Raw genomic sequence first — 16,549 nt, forward strand, 5'->3', positions numbered from 1 at the left:
AGCCTTAGCTTGGGAGCCCTTGACCCATATGTTACCAGACTGCTGACCTTGGATAAGCTACCTGGCCTCTCTTGAACTCATGGATTCCTCCTCACCAAACTGGCATAAAGCAATATCTGTCCCAATAATCTCACAGATTTGTTATAAGATCCAAAACGTGTATAAGAATATTTTATCAACCTTACATAGAACCTATGTGAGGGTTATTGTCATTGTTATGATTATTCCTGACATATATTTTTTCATGGGTTGAGCGGTGTTTTGGAAGTGTTTGGTGGCAATTCCTCAGTGTGGTGAGGGAGGCATGGAGAGGGTGGGAGCTGAACTCCAGAGGGCCATGCAACATGCTCACGAGTGAGTATAAATACAGGGGAGTGTCTGCACGACTCTGACTACCATCAGAGCCTGCCATCTACCCATTAAACCCCATTTTCAGACTCAACACTTCTTGCAAACAGGAATGGGAAGATCCATTCATTTGTTCATTCATTCATTTTTGTAAAGATACATTTGGGGCCTGCTGCAGTACTTTATGCATAGACAGTGCTCTGTAACAGTTTGCTGGCTCTCTGTTTCTCTTTATCCCCATCCCTTTTTCCTTCTCTACCTCCCTGCATTGATTTCTGCCAGTTCAGTCTTTACATCCATCTGGGCTTTCCCTCCATCGCCAGTTCACTGGTGTTCCTTGCTTCCTCTCTTCCTAAACCTCATTGCCATGCACCCATCATATCTTTCCTTCACTATCACACTGGGGCTTTGGGATCAGGTTGTTAGACAGAGTTGAAGAGAAGAAATAGGTTATGGTTAGAGTTGCAAGGGGTTGCAACCCCGACAACTTTCAATAAAAAGAGGAGGTTTAAAGTTCTCTCTGAAGTTGCATATTGTGGGTATAAGAAGCTGTCAGAACTGACACAGCTGGTCTCTCCTCTTTTCCCTCCCTCCCTCCTAATGCGGTCACCTTATATATGGCTCAGATGGGAGCCTCAGCCTGAAAACCTGACTTTCCCATTCTGCTTTCTGCAATCAACTAGCTCAGTGTCTCAGGTTCCAATTCCAAAACCCTATGAAAATAATCTGATTGGCTGAGGTTGGGCCACATGTCCCATATGGCTGAGGGGATGTGAATATCATGTGACAGAAGCATGACCATCAAGGTCCGTCCCTTCAGCGAGAATTGTGGGTGAAGGTTGTTCCCAGAGAAAGAGCATGTGGGTAGACAGACTCCCCCATAGATATATCTGCCATGAAAGGCACAAGGAGGATACCCTTTAAATGACACCATCCAAGGAACTTGTAATTAGTTATGTCTAGACATTCATGTGTTTATTCATCCATTAAATAAGTATTCATTGAGTGCTTTCCAATTTAGTTTTTCTGTTCTACTTGTCCTTTTTACCCCAGGTTCTTAGGGAAACTGTCTTTGTCTTGGCTGAACTGAGGGGAGAGAGGGCAGTGTCCTGGGGAAGCAGGACATTCTCAGAGGACACATGTGGCAGCAGCAGTGGCTGATCTAGGAGAAGCCATCAGCAGTCGCTGGGGGAGCTGGGATGCAGAGAGAACTGAAAGCAGGAGAGGAAGCAGCTGAGGCACCAAAGACTATGGTGCCTGCCTGGACAGCCATGTACAGGCATATCTCCTGCATCTCATGGATGCAGGGACATACCAAGGAAAGGGCAGAGGGTGCCTGTGCAGGCCATAGAGGGATCTTTTTCTGTGGAGAATTTAAAACAATAATAAAACTGACTAAAGGTGCTTCAAAAAGTACCATGCCTGGGCAACTCTAAACAATGTTGGAGCTAAAATTCTCCCTGCCAAGTGGGTTATTCCCACCACCCTTCCTTTCATAAACCTGGTGTGTGTGTGTGTGTGTGTGTGTGTGTGTGTGTGTGTGTGTGATATACAGGCAGGACCCTGGGAAAGTGGGAGAAATAATTAGAACTAGAGAAGGGAGAAGACCAGAGACCTTATGAGGGAGGAGAGTGTATGCAGTGGAAAGAGAGAACTTCATGCTTTCTCTGATTCTGTACTGATGTCAATAAAACAGCAAGGTTATGGGGAGACCACTGAGGTGAAGGCCAAGGGGGAAAGACGAGTTTGAGCTGTAGCCCTGTCTCCCATGACAGGGAATCTGCCCAGGGAGCCCCTTGCAGCCCCCCTCAAGAACATGAAAATGGGGCCCACAGGCCCTTGGGCTTGCCCCATGCTGTGAATTGACAAAGAAGCTACAAAAACCAGGACACCTACTGCTTTGCAGTGAGAGCTCTCATAAGAAAAAGACACATCATTTGCTCCTTTCATCCTCCCCACAGGAGGTGCTGGAAAGAGGAAGGAAGAAGTGTGAAGGGACAGATGAGTAATAAATGGACACATAAATAATTTCAGGAACAAAACCTATGAAGGAAAGGCATGGAGCAATGTGTCTGGTAGGGTGGGCAGTATATAGTAAGATGTGGTGGGGGAAGGTATCTCTGAGGAGGGGATATTTGAACAAAGATCTGGATAATGAGGAGTCAGTCAGTTCAAGATCTGGGTGATGGGCAAGCATTCCAGATAGAATGAAATAGCAAGTGCAAAGGTCCTGAGGTAAGAATGAACTTGGTGGCCAAAGGAAGAAGAAAAGAGACTATAATAGGAATGTGGTGAACAAAGAGGATCTTGGTAGGAGGTGAGCTCTAAGATGGTGTATTAATTATCTACTACTGCATAACAATCCCAAACCTAGCAGCTTACAAGTAGTCATATGTTATCTCTCATGAGATCCATGGGCCAGGAGTTCTAGCAGGGCACAGCACAGACATCCTATCTCTGCTTCTTGGGCCTCGGCTGGAAGACTCAAAGGTGAGGGGTGGAATCGCTTGACTTTCATTCACCCGACATGTCTGGCTATTGATGTTGGTATCAGCTGAGTACCTAGGTGGGGCAGTGGACTGGTCTCTCCGTGTGGCCTGGGCTTTCTCACAACCTGGTAGCTGGGTTCCAAGGACATATGTCCTGGGGGAGAGAGACAGGTGGAAACTCACGTGGCTAGTCTCAAAAGTCAATGAGCATCACTTCTACCACATTCTGTTAGACGAAGTGAGCCACCAAGTATAGCCCCCATTCAAAGGGGGGTTTAAACTCTATCTTTTGAATGAGGAGGGTCAAAGAATTTGTGGATATATTCTTTTTTTTTAAGTGTTTTGTTGTTTTTATTTTTTTTTCAATATATGAAATTTATTGTCAAATTGGTTTCCATACAACACCCAGTGCTCATCCCAAAAGGTGCCCTCCTCAATACCCATCACCCACCCTCCCCGCCCTCCCACCCCCCATCAACCCTCAGTTTGTTCTCAGTTTTTAAGAGTCTCTTATGCTTTGGCTCTCTCCCACTCTAACCTCTTTTTTTTTTTCCTTCCCCTCCCCCATGGGTTTCTGTTAAGTTTCTCAGGATCCACATAAGAGTGAAAACATATGGTATCTGTCTTTCTCTGTATGGCTTATTTCACTTAGCATCACACTCTCCAGTTCCATCCACATTGCTACAAAGGGCCATATTTCATTCTTTCTCATTGCCATGTAGTACTCCATTGTGTATATAAACCACAATTTCTTTATCCATTCATCAGTTGATGGACATTTAGGCTCTTTCCATAATTTGGCTATTGTTGAGAGTGCTGCTATAAACATTGGGGTACAAGTGCCCCTATGCATCAGCACTGCTGTATCCCTTGGATAAATTCCTAGCAGTGCTATTGCTGGGTCATAGGGTAGGTCTATTTTTAATTTTCTGAGGAACCTCCACACTGTTTTCCAGAGTGGCTGCACCAATTTGCATTCCCACCAACAGTGCAAGAGGGTTCCCGTTTCTCCGCATGTGGATATATTCTTAAGTTACTATTGATGTGTAGATAAGAGCCAGATGATGAGAGAGTTTGAATTTTATTCTGAGTGCAGTGAATCTTTGGAAGGTTTGGATGGGAGGCGGGGTGGTAGCATGACTTAATTTATATTTTAAAAAGGTCATGTTGGCTGCTGGACAGAGGATGAGTTATAGAGGTCAGACCTGGTAGAGGGTGGTGAAAATTTGACTTGGAGAAAAGAGAGCTGGATTCAAGTTCAAGTTCCTGCACTAAGTATCTGTTACCTTGGCCAAGTCTCCCAACACAAGGATATAGGAGTACCCTTTTGCATTTATATGAGGATGTACCTCGGGCTTCTCCCTCAAACCTGCAGGGGCCGATGTTTGTTTCATGTCTCTCCCCTGTTCGATGCCTGTTTTTGCTCACCACCCTAACCCCAGTGCCTAGCACAGGACCTAGAATGTGAAGGCTCTCCACAAATATTTGTTCAAAGAACAAATGAACATATAATATTGTAAATATTGTTCCTTAACAGCAGACCTCTCTGACCTTCTGGTCCTGGAGAGTATCCACCAACGCCATAGGCCTTCAGTGATAAGGCTGTGGTGAGGAGGAGCATTGAGGGAGCATCTGGCTGCATCTCTTCTGGAATGATCCTGTGCCCATTGTATTCAGAATGCCCATTGCATTCAGAACCATTATCACTGTCCAGATGTACATAAAGAAAGCAATTCTAAAGGTTCAGAGCCATCGGGGCTGTGGCTGCTGTTGCACTTGATGCCTGCCATCCCCTGTAGCATTGCATATTCTTGCTTGTAAATAGTTGGTTTGATACAGCAGTGAGAACACGGTGATTGCAAAGATGAAGAGACAGAACTTGGGTTCCTTCAGTTCCGTCACTTTATGTGACCATTTGGAGTTATCAGTTGTGTATAAAATTTAAGACCGTGAAACAGAGTATAAACTGCGAAGTACAATGTTCTTAAACGGAAATTTTACTTCATAGATGAATGGTGTACTGAATTTGAGTATCTTTACCATTGAAATGTATTCTTCTTTTAAAATTCCAAATTGTTTATTTTAAAATAAAACAAAAACCACTAGAAACTATAAGAATATATTAAATATTATATTAAAAACACCAATTTGTAGGTAGTTTTTCTCCTTTATTTATTTATTAATTTTTAAATGCTTATTTATTTATTTTGGGAGAGAGCGTGCGCACACGAATAGGGGAGGGGTAGAGGGAGAGGAAGAGAGAGAATCCCAAGCAGGCTCCGCACCGGTGCACAGCCCCACCTGGGGCTCTGATCTCATGAACTTCAAGATCATGACCTGAGCTGAAATCAAGAGTCACACACTTAACCGACTGAGCCACCCAGGTGCCCCTCCCCTTTATGTAAAACATAGTCACATAATTAAAAAGTATTAATCCAATACTTTTTTCCTTTTTATATTTTAAAAATATTTTTTAAAAGTTTACTAAGAGAGGGGCGCCTGGGTAGTTCAGTCAGTTAAGCATGCAGCTTCGGCTCGGGTCATGATCTCATGGTTCGTGGGTTCGAGCCCTGCGTTGGGCTCTGTGCTGACAGCTCAGAGCCTGGAGCCTGTTTCAGATTCTGTGTCTCCCTCTCTCTCTGCTCCTTCCCTGCTCTCTTTCTCTCAAAAATAAATAAAACATTTTTTAAAAAAAGTTTACTAAGAGAACTTTCACACATTTCCAACCATTATCATTACTTTTTTCATTATGTAAAAGAGGGGCTATCAAAAAACAATCTGCTCCTGGTACCAGATACTCGAGGTTGCCACTGGGCAACCTTGGGGCCACTGGGGGGTAGAGGAGGGCCGTTGAGGTGGGAGGCAGGGGCTGCAGAGGCCGGAGACTGGGTTTAGGTAGGGCATGGGGACAGGAGGTCTGGGGGCAAGGACTCTTAGAGCAGGTGCAGGTCGATACTGAGGAAGGGATGGCCCTGGGGCAGGAACAAGGACAGACAGGCTGTGGGGCCCGGGGGTGGGGAGTGGGGTGGGGTGGGACGACGATCCTGGAGCTGAGCAGCAGCTAATGTGCTCTGCAGGTGGAGTAGGATGTGGGGGAGCCAAGGACGATCTGCGCCTAGCGGAGGACACATGGGAGGAAAGGCCTGGTTGTGAGAAGGCGTGGCCCTTGGGGGCCTTCCACCCTTCTGATGTGGAATTGGAGGCCCGGCTGGGGTCACACAGGTAGTGACAGAGCCGATCCAGACCTAGGCCCCCTACTCAGCTTGAGCCTGCCGCTGATGTGCGCCGAGGAAGCCCGCGCAGGAGCACTGAGCCCAGGACAGGACCTCTGCTTGCATGGAGGCCTGCCACCATCGCTCTGCTGGTGTGTTTCCGGTGACATCTCATTGTCTCCCTCGATGGCCCCATGATGCAACCCTTTAATTTTCAGGGCTCAGCACTGCCTCAGCCATCACCTCACCCTCTCCTGGCATCTTAGAGCTGGCAGGGATAGGGAGTAAGGGGGAGGGGCCTAGTCACTGACCTGAGGTTTTTCATGCACTCAGTAAACATTCATTGAGCACCTGCTGAATGCCAAACCTTGTGCTGAGGGGTCTGGGGAGATACAAGAGTAAGGCAGACCCAATTTCTGCCGGGGGAGGAGAGGAGCCTTTCCAAAGTTCTGGCCTAAGTCCCATTTTAGGGATGTGGAAACAGGCCTGGAGAGGGGAAGTGACTTGCCCAAGATCGTACAACTACTTAGTGTCAGGACTGGGCCCAATCTTCTGAGGCTTGCTGCCCCTCAATCTTCCAGCAAATACACACTGAGCAATGCCTGTTCCAGGCGCTGCCTTATGCCTTGGGAGAAACTCATCAGTGAGCTCAGTAGCAAAGGGGGCTGGGGGTTCAGTCTCACAAGTCCACTGAAGATCAGAGGGAAGTTCCAGAGCTCCACCTCAAGAGGCTGGACTTCCCCTCCCTCACCCTAGGACAGGATATAAAAGTCCCTTCCCAGCTACTTCCAGAAAAGAGGAGGAGGTGAGAGGTCAGTTTGGGGATCTCCAGGTGAGAAGGAAGCAGGGGACCCACCTACGTGCAGGATGTGGGTGTCAATCCCTTACCCCACTGTGGCTGGGGTCTCACGGCAGAGAGGAAGCTGTTCCTAGCCCTGGCAGGGGTCTTAGCTACACTCATCCTGGCCCAGCCCTGTGAGGGCACTGTCCCAGGTGATATCCCTCTGCACAGCCAAGGAGGAGGGCAAAGGAGGGGGAAGTGCTTGGGTCTGGGGGAACCTGTGGTGCCCCTGGACCTTGAGTCCCCTTCCCTCTGCACAGCCTTCCCCAGGACAGTGGAGACCTCGGCCCTTTGGGGCTGTCTAACAGAGGTCCCGTTGCTGGTGAATGCTACAATCAGACTCAGGAGGTGGGCCTGGGAGGGTTGATGAGGTGGGGGTGAGGGCTCCAACCATGGTCATGTCAGCTATCACCTGCCCCTGGGCACCTCGGGCCAGTGCCATGTGGGTAGAGAGCCTTCCTTCCATCCATCCATCCTGTCCACACTGCCCTGACTCTCCGCCACCAGGCTGGAACTTCCGCTAGGTAGCTGAGCTTCCTTTCTCCAGCCCTCGCCCTCCTCTTGCAGGTTCAAGCAGCAGCTTCACCGCTGAGGCTTGGCCAGCCCCGTGGACGTCCTGTTCTACTTCAAACAACCGTTAGCAGCCACCAGGACAGTGGTTCGGGCTGCTGATTGTATGCACGTGGCTTTGGGGCTGCTGGAGGAGCAGTTGCAACTCCAGGGATCCAGTTCCTTCAATGTCACTGGTACTGTGCCCCTCCACGGAGTCAGGGACTGCTCTGGCCTGAGAGGGCAGGATGCCCAGCTGGGGGTGTTGGGAGAAAGAGGGTACAGGGATGGGAGATGTGGAACAGACCAGCTCAGCAATATGAGGTAGGTTTTATACCTGAGATTCAGCTATATTACTCGCCCCAAGTCTCTTAGCTGGCCGAGGGTCAAGCCTGGATTCAAGCTGCCTCTGGGCTGGGCTTTTACTTCCCATGCTTGTAAGTGATGGAACATCTTCCAGACCCTCAGCTGCTACTCACGAGAGGGAGGAGGAAGCCATTGCACCTCTTGGTGGGTGTCCAGCTGAAGGGAAGTGACAGCCTGTCCTCTTACTCAGCTGGCAGCCAGCGGGCCAGGGCCTGGTTGGAGGCCCCCAGCAAGGGTCTTTCCCTGCAGCAGTGAGTGGGCTCCAGTCAGAGGGTTCTGGGGCTGGAGGCCACTCGGTGTGGAGTGAGGGGTGGAGGAGGGGAAGGGAGGCACCCTTGGGTCAGGGGCAGCCCCTGCACCTACTTGTTGCATTTCCCAGTGATGGTCCTTTACTTGTCACTGCACTTCTCCTCCTGGTCCCGGAGAGCACAGCCACTGGCCTGGGACAGAAGCTGAAGCTGGGGTTCCATCAGCATGTGTGGGGACAGGAAAGGTGGGCAGGGGCCTGGGTCCAGGGTCCTAGCTCCTTCCTGAGCTTAGTATAAGCATCTATATAGGGTGTGATCTATTAGTACCAGCCATTATAGTATTGTTTTTTCTGCAAGAGTTAGTGTCAAAGTATCTTGCTAAATATAAAGAGTGATGTGCCTTGTTCTATGTCTATTGATCTAAATGATTTCACATTTATCAGTTTATCAATTTTCTCTTCATATGTCAATATAACAATCAATCACCTACTCATCTACCAACATCTATTTATTAATTCTTCTTCCATCTATTCAATTCTCTCTGTATTTATTATCCGTCACCTACCAACTAGGCATCTATCTGTCAGTCCTGTCATCTAGGCATCCATTGGTCCATAAATTGATCTATCAATCTGATCTATTTACCTCTTTGGAAATGCTCGTGGGGTCTCAGCCAGCCAACCTGGCTTCTCCCCTTCTCTACTCCTGGAATCCTCAGGGCCACACCAGAGACCATCCTTCTCGGGATGACAGCCACACAGCAGGTGGGGATGGGAAGGGAGGGCAGGAGAAGAGGAGACACTGTGTTAACTCCAGCAGGAGCAGTCTGCTGCCCCTGAGTCCCAGGGTGGCCCCAACATTTTGTGGGGTCCAGGAGCCCACGCCCCACACTGACCTATCTCCACACTGGGTCTGGGCCATCTCGAACCAGATTGTGCTCTTCTCCAGTGAGAGGCTGACCTCCCACCGGGGCCTGACCCTTATGTTCATGCAGTGCGGCCAGTTCATTGACCACGACTTGGACTTCACCCCTGAGCCCCCAGCTAGAGTGGCCTTCACTGTGGGGGTTGACTGTGAGAGGACCTGCACCCAGTTGCCCCCCTGCTTCCCCATCAAGTTACCCCCAGCCAGTCCCCCAGGCCCCAAATGTGGCCCCCACCCCAGGCCCTGAGCTGGAAGACTACCATGCCCTCCTTAAGAGCTGTCTATGATGTTTGAGTATCAGACCAAGGCAGGAAGCACGGCCCGGGACAGACCTTCAGTTCTGTGCGTGTTTGAGGGCAAGACTCTGGGCTGCTGTTTTTGAGAGCCTGTAGGTTCCCTTAGCTCTTGCCCTTCTCTCTTTCCTGAAGTCGTCCAAGGGCCCTGTATCTCTCACCATCTCCTGGGATCATGTGTGAGCAGGACACTGTCCTTCAGGCTGAGAGGCAAGGGTGGTGTGGAACACTAGAGAAGAAAGGATGGATTCCAGGGAGCAGAGCCTCTCTGGGAATCTGGGGCGGGCGGTGGGAGAACACATATGCATACACTCCCACATTCAGCGACATTCTTGGGGCATGACGTGTGAGGGCTCCTGGCTGGCTCCTCCCTGTTGCAATCTCACCCCTTCCTCTGGCTCTGGTTCGGGAGCACCTCCTTGGGAGAATCTTCCCATATTTTCCTATCACACCTTTCGCTTTTGGCTTTTAGATCAAGTATAGCAAATAGCGTCTCAATTTAGAGTTACGTCTCTATGCGTGCATCTGTTTTCACTGAACGCCAGCTTCCTGCAACGTGTGCTGGGTTTTGTCGAACTTCGTAGTCTCCAAAGCACCAGGCATAAGCGTGCTTAGGAAATGTCGAATAAAATGGAATAAAAGAAGCACAGGCCTAAATGTCAAGAGAACTAATCCTTCCTCTCCTGCTGAGTAGTTGTCACTACCCCTCTCTGAGCCTCAATTTCCCCATTGGTAAAATGGGGATCTAAGGCCTTACCCGTTCCTAACCTTTCATGACTCTACCATACAAAGTGCTAAGGCTGCTCAGACTGACCTGACTAGTACTGCGAGCAGCACTAGTCTGGGTGAGTCAGGGAGGGCTTCCTAGAGGAGGGGATTTTCGCCCAAGGTTTTGAAGCAGGTGGGGGATGATCGAGAGGAGTGAGCTTGCTCTTCAGGGGCCCCCGTGTCAGTGGCTCCGCTTCCACCTGAGATCCCATCCAGTGACCCCCGCATCAGGGACCAGAGTGACTGGATCCCCTTCTTCCGTTCAGCGCCCTCATGCCCCCCAAACAGGAACCAAGTCCAAAACCAGCTCAGCGCGCTCACTTCCTTCTCAGATGCCAGCATGGTGTATGGCAGCGAGGTCTCCCTCGCCCTGCAGCTCTGCAACCAGACCAATCACCTGGGGCTGCTGGCCATCAGCACCTGCTTCAGTGACAACGGCTGGGCCCGGCTCCCCTTCGACAACCTGTGTGATGACCCCTACCTCCTCACCAACCCCTCCCTGTGCGCCCCCTGCTCCCCGGCAGGTCAGCCCCAAGCAGCCTACTGAAGAGTATGTTAAATAAGACCTTGTACAAAAGGTTTAGTTCAAAGGCAGCGGATGACTGTGTGTAAGGCCCACCTTCAGGAATTTGCTTTCCTTCCTGGCCTCTAGGAGAAGCTGTGGCTGCAGGAACAGGCTTCTCGTTCTCTTTCCCTGGGGCCCCTGGGGAGAGCGGTCTGACACCAAGGGCACAGCTGGGGAAAGGTCCAGCCCTCAGCAGGGAATGTGCCGATGGATACAGTTCATGGGATGGGTGGGTTCACAGTCCCAAGGCCAAGGTTCCCAGAGTCATGTGGGTCTCTCGGCCAGCCGTGGTCTCGCTGACTTACAGAATAGAATCCTCAGGCCCGAGTCCAGAAGCTGCTCCATGCTTTCCCACCCTGCCTGAATCTGTTCCGGTAACTGGGATCTGAGACCCACAGTCCCCCTGCTCCTGACCCATTGTGCTGGAGCGGAGGGTGGCAGTCAGTGAGGAAGTTCATAGCACAGTTGAGGAGACGGAGGTCTGGCCAGGCCGGGGAGCCTGGCCCAGGTCACATAGTTCTACCACCTCTTTCTAGTCCCCAGAGCTCTGTCTGCTTCAGCAGAAAGACACTTCTCTGGGAAGGGCTGTGGTGACTCTGAACTCGGGGTTTTCAAGGGGACTGTCGACCATCTGAAACCCCCAAACTGGCAGCAATGCATACCCTGTTTATGCGGGAGCACACCCGGCGGGCTATGCAGCTGAGACGCCTGATTCCCCCGTGGAGTGGAGACACCCTGCTCCAGGAGGCCCGGAAGACCGTGGAGGCCACGGTCCACGTGGGGAGTCCTGGGTCCCAGCATCCCTGAGAAGACAATCTGGCCTGAGACACCATTTGAGGGAGTGGCTCCCACTTCCCCTAATGCATCCTTTGGGGAAGTGCCTCAAATCAGCTAGGTCTGGGTGGTTGGGAGTGTACCTGAGATCCCACCTGTACCCCAAACTGTGCCACTAACTGGCCGTGTGTGACACCGTCCTTGTCATCCAGCTATCTGGGCTTCAGGAGCTTCACCAGCCAATGGGAAATAAACATTTCCACTTTTGACATGATGGCAATAAGGAATTAATATGTCTGAGCAGCCCTTCGGAAAGCGGAAGTTTTGTCCAAAGGCAAGGGGATGGGGTGGGCGGCCTCTAAGGTTATGTTCCTCCGGTCTTCTCTTGTAGATCATCACCTACTGAGACTTTCTGCCCCTGGTTCTGGGCGAGGCCCAGGCTCCCCCCGGGAGAAAACCCTGGGGCCCTACCGGGGGTCTTGCTCCAATGTGGACCGTCGTGCGGCCAGTGTCTTCACCCTGGCCTTCCGCTTTGGTCACACCATGCTCCAGCCCTTCATGTTTCGCTTGGACAGCCAGTACCGTGCCTCAGCACCCAACTCATGTGTCCCTCTTAGGACTAGCTTCTTTGCCAGCTGGCGAATCGTGCATGAAGGTGACCAAGTTTTAAGAGCAGATGGGAGTGGGGGTGGGGCCAAGCTTAGTGCCAGGAGGCCAGGCTGCAGCTCAGGCCCCTGCTAATCATCTCCCCAGAGCAGTGAAAACAAGGCGGGTGCCACCAAGACCCTCGGTCCTGGGCATCCCATCCCCTCAAGGATCAGAGGATTTCCAAAAATCCTCATGTCAGACTGGTGGCTTGCGGGCCTCACAGGAGCTTGTCTTCTGCTCCTTCTTTAAGAAGTGGGGGTCACTACTTTCTCTGCCAGCCCCAGCACACTTCGAGTCTACCCAGGCCTTTGTTTCCGGATACAAACATTATAGAACACAAGCGACCAGCTTGTCCAGCTCTGAGCTAACTTGGCGTCACGCGATGACCCCAGGGCTCCCCAGAGGCTGATCTAGTGTGTGCTGTTCACGTTCCCCACCACCAGGTGGCATCAACCCCATCATCCCAGGCCTCATGGCCACCCCTGCCACGCTGAACCCTCAAGATTCCGTGTGAGTGGACGAGCTGCGGGACCGGCTCTTTTGTCAAGTGAAGAGGATCGGGCTGGACCTGGTGGCTCTCGACACGCAACGCAGCCGGGACCACACCGCGGCCTCCCGGGTCAGGGGGCTGCCCGTCCCTCCTCCCAGGCTTTGGCCTCGGGTTGCTGCTGCTGGTGGTGAGGGGGTTTCAGAGAAGACCCTTGGTGCATCCTTTCTGACTGCCACTGTCTAGGCGATGTTCTGTGGTCGAGAAGCATGCGAGGCCACGCTTCATGTGGTAAAGCATCCCTGGGACCAGCCTTTGGCCATCCTGTCCTATCTTCTCCAGCCACTGTACGGCCTCTGGCTGTAGATTCACAGCACGGCCAGGACTTGGACACAGGAGTGGACAAAGCAGTTCAGGAATTTCCGGGTAAACAGTAGATCCAAAGGGCGGGGAAGAACAGCTCCATTCCCCACTTACCCAGGCGAGCTCCAAGGAGGAAGACTCAGGTTCCAGAGATACAGAAACTGACTCCTGCTCTAAGCGCAGAAAGGCCAAGAGCCCCAGAGGCAGGAACAGTTGGAGTAAAATTAAGACAGCCTCGGCTGTTTTGTGACGACACAAAAATCCCAGGAAAGAAGAAAAATTCATCCCGGAAAAGAAGAAAACGTAGGCACTCTGCTAGGAATTTTCATGGATATTAATCATTTAGTTCTGCCAATGACCTTGAGAAGCAACAATTACAGCCATTTTTATAGATGAGGAAATAATCTCAAAGATATCTAGTAATTTTCTGAAGGCCACATAACTAGGAAGTAGTAAACTTTGAATCAAGTTCAAAATTTCTTTCTTCCCCTTGTTTAAGCTACAATGTTAGGGGAAGGCTTTGGTCACTACCTTGCTCCCCTCTCCCTCCCCTGAACTCCCTACTTTTTTGTCCAAATGCAACCCAAAGCCCCATCTGCTTTGGCTAATCTTTGGCCGTGTATGACGGAGTGGGGGCAGTCTCTACTGCACCTAACACAGCACTTGGCGGGCACACAGCAGGCACCCAGGAACCTGAGTTTCTTTCCTCCTTACACGCGGGTGCTATTGACAACTAAAGAGCTATGGGCGCACCCTGATGGAGAACTGAGATTGCTAGCCCCCGGCCCCCACCCAAGGGCCACACAGTTTTTGTGCCCCCACCCCCCATACCCTTTCCTCCAAGCTGTCCCAGAAATATTCTCCAGATACTAGCTCTGACAGTCTCCTCCATTCCAAACACCAAACCTGGAGTTGGAAGATCTTGTTTGAACTCCACTTAATGGTGGAGTGACCTTAAAAAAGTCACAGTTGGGGGCGCCTGGGTGGCTAGGTTAGGCATCTGATTTCGGCTCAGGTCATGATCTCATGATTCCTGGATTCGAGCCCCGTGTAGGGCTCTGTGCTCACAGTTCAGAGCCTGGAGCCTGCTTTGGATTCTGTGTCTCCCTCTCTCTGCCCCTCCCACACTTGTGCTCTGTCTCTGTCTCTCAAAATGAGATAAATAAGTGTTAAAAACATTCATTTTTAAATTTTTTAAAAATGTTTACTTTTGAGAGAAAGAGAGAGAATGTGAGCAGGGCGAAGGGGCAGAGAGAGAGAGGGAGACAGAATCTGAAACAGATTCCAGGCTCTGAGCTGTTAGCACAGAGCCCGACCCGGGGCTCGAACTCACGAACCACGAGATCATGACCTGAGCCGATGTTGGATGCTTAACCAACTGAAGCACCCAGGCACCCCCATAAAATTTTTTTAAAAGTCACAGTTGCTCAAGCAAATATCCATTGATACAATGGAGATTACAAAATGCCTCACAAAGGTATTGTGAGGATCAGAAGAGATGATCACATAACTGTGCTTAGTGAGGTAAAACATTGCATCATTTTCCTTTGCTCAGCTGGAAGGTGGTGTTTGTGAGTTGTTCAATGGACAATATTGGGCAAGCATTTCTTCAAGATTGGGCCAAACCTCTCTCGTATCTTGCTGGTCCCCACCCCATCATCGGGCTTGGTTCTATTGTGGGATCCTAACAGCAGAGAAATCAGTATGGCTGGTCTTTGGAAATTTCTGAGCAGCTGAAAACAAATTTTAAAGCAACTTTATCGAGACATAATTAGCACATCCCAAAAATCACCCATATGAAATATATGATTCAATGACTTTATCAATGACTTCAGTAAATTTAGAGTTGTGCATTGTTGTTTTTGTTTTGTTTTTGTTTTTGTTTTGCCTGTTAAGGTCTTTGGCCCATTGATCTCCATTGCTAATGTCAGAACATTTTCATCACTCACAAAGAAACCTTATAATAACAGTCCCTCCCCATCCCCACTCCAGCCCCTGACAATCACTGATCATCTTTCTATCTTTACATAATTGCCTATTTTGGGTCTTTCATGTAAATGGAATCATAGCATGTGTTCCTTTTCTGAGTAGATTAACCACATTTCATTTCTTGGTTCGTTCACTTATTTACTTCTTCACTCATTCCTGCTACAAACCTGATTAAGTCTTTTATGTTCTAGGTCCTATCTTATTTGCACCTAATTGATGTGCCTGAGCCCAATAAATCATATCCCTGTGGTTATGAGTGTTGGATTACTACAGCTTCTTATGTTAGGACACACTCACAAAGCCTGGTTGTCTACTTGCTTTGAAAATTAGAGCGCAGTGGTTCGACATTTGGAAGGTTCAGGCCTCTTCTGTCAGCAGGGATCTTGTCCTGCCTAACATTTCCGGACCACAGAGCTCTCTCAGGAGAAACTGGAGAAGTAGAAGCTAAAGGGAAGTCAGACTGAATCCGCTTCTGCCCCTTTCCCTACAGGGCACAACGCTCGGAGGCGCTTCTGTGGGCTTTCCCAGCCCCGGAATCTGGCACAGCTTAGCCAGGTGCTGCAAAACCCGGATTTGGCAAGGAAGCTCCTGAATCTGTATGGGACACCCGACAATACTGATGTCTGGATTGGGGCCATTGCAGAGCCTCTTTCGCCAGGGGCCCAAGTGGGGCCTCTTCTGGTTTCTCTTTTTGAAAACCAGTTCACAAGAGCCTGAAATGGTGACAGGTAAGTGACCCTACCCTAAAGAGACCAGCCCCAGAGGAAGGGCAGAAAAGCACTAGCATTTCAAGTCTCAGCAAGGGGGAAAGTGCCTTTTTTTTAGATTCATTTTTTTTCCAAGTTCACAGGGTCTAAGACCAGGAGGCTCCTCTGGGGAAAGACTGGTCAGAGGGAGAGAGACAGTGGGCCAGGCAAGGCTGATATTGCCTGAGCTACGGACATCTTTAACCCATGAGACTGACTGGTCAGCCTCGCTCTTCCTGGCTAGTGGATCCCAGAAAACATGGACAGAAAGGGCTAAATCTGGTTTCCTTCCTAAACTTATGGTTAAACACTTGACTTATTTGGATTTGGTATCTACCTGGGTTTAAATCCAGTCCTGGCGGCTAAATTACTGTGCATTTATACTGGGCAATTTACTTGACCGCTGAACCTGTTTCTTCGTCTATAAAATGGGAATAATACCTATTTCGCAGGAATTCTGGAGAAGTGAATGAAATGATGTGAAGCACCTGGCATGCAATGGGTGCCCGTCCTGTTAATTCCTCCCTACCACACGAGGCCCTGAGCCAGGTTTCCTGGTCTGGAATTGCGTATGACCATACTGGTATCCCCACCATTTCGAGGGACATCTTCAGGGCCAACACTTACCCCCAGGGCTTTGTAAGCTGCACCGCATCCCCAAGTTGGATCCGTCAGCCTGGCAAGGCTAATGAGGCCTCTGCAGGTAAGGGGGGGGGGGGCTCCTCCAACAGCCCTGGGTGGGGCCAGGCTTCCACATCCTTCCCTGGACCAGATGGCTGAGACCCTTTAGGCCTCTCAGCAGAGACAACAAAACTCGTCACTAGGGACAGGGTACTCTCCCCTAGTGGCTTCCCGGTATGCTAGTTTCTGGACTGTTAATCCAAGGCTCAGGACTTTGGGGGCAATTGGGAAGTGTCGAATCAACCCCAGCCCAGTCAT

General features: G+C 50.1%; 1 protein-coding gene across 1 annotated transcript; it reads left to right on the forward strand.

The window, feature by feature from the left end:
- Positions 1-8,708: 8,708 nt before the first annotated feature.
- EPX (eosinophil peroxidase) lies at positions 8,709-15,581 on the forward strand. Its single transcript, XM_049635333.1, is given in 8 exon segments — positions 8,709-9,179; positions 10,244-10,562; positions 11,220-11,380; positions 11,769-11,804; positions 11,807-12,032; positions 12,469-12,629; positions 12,632-12,644; positions 15,355-15,581. Coding segments are annotated over 8 exon segments (1,614 nt in total).
- The last annotated feature ends 968 nt before the right edge of the window (positions 15,582-16,549 follow it).

The sequence above is a fragment of the Panthera uncia genome, chromosome E1, assembly GCF_023721935.1.
Source record: "Panthera uncia isolate 11264 chromosome E1, Puncia_PCG_1.0, whole genome shotgun sequence".
NCBI lineage: Eukaryota > Metazoa > Chordata > Mammalia > Carnivora > Felidae > Panthera > Panthera uncia.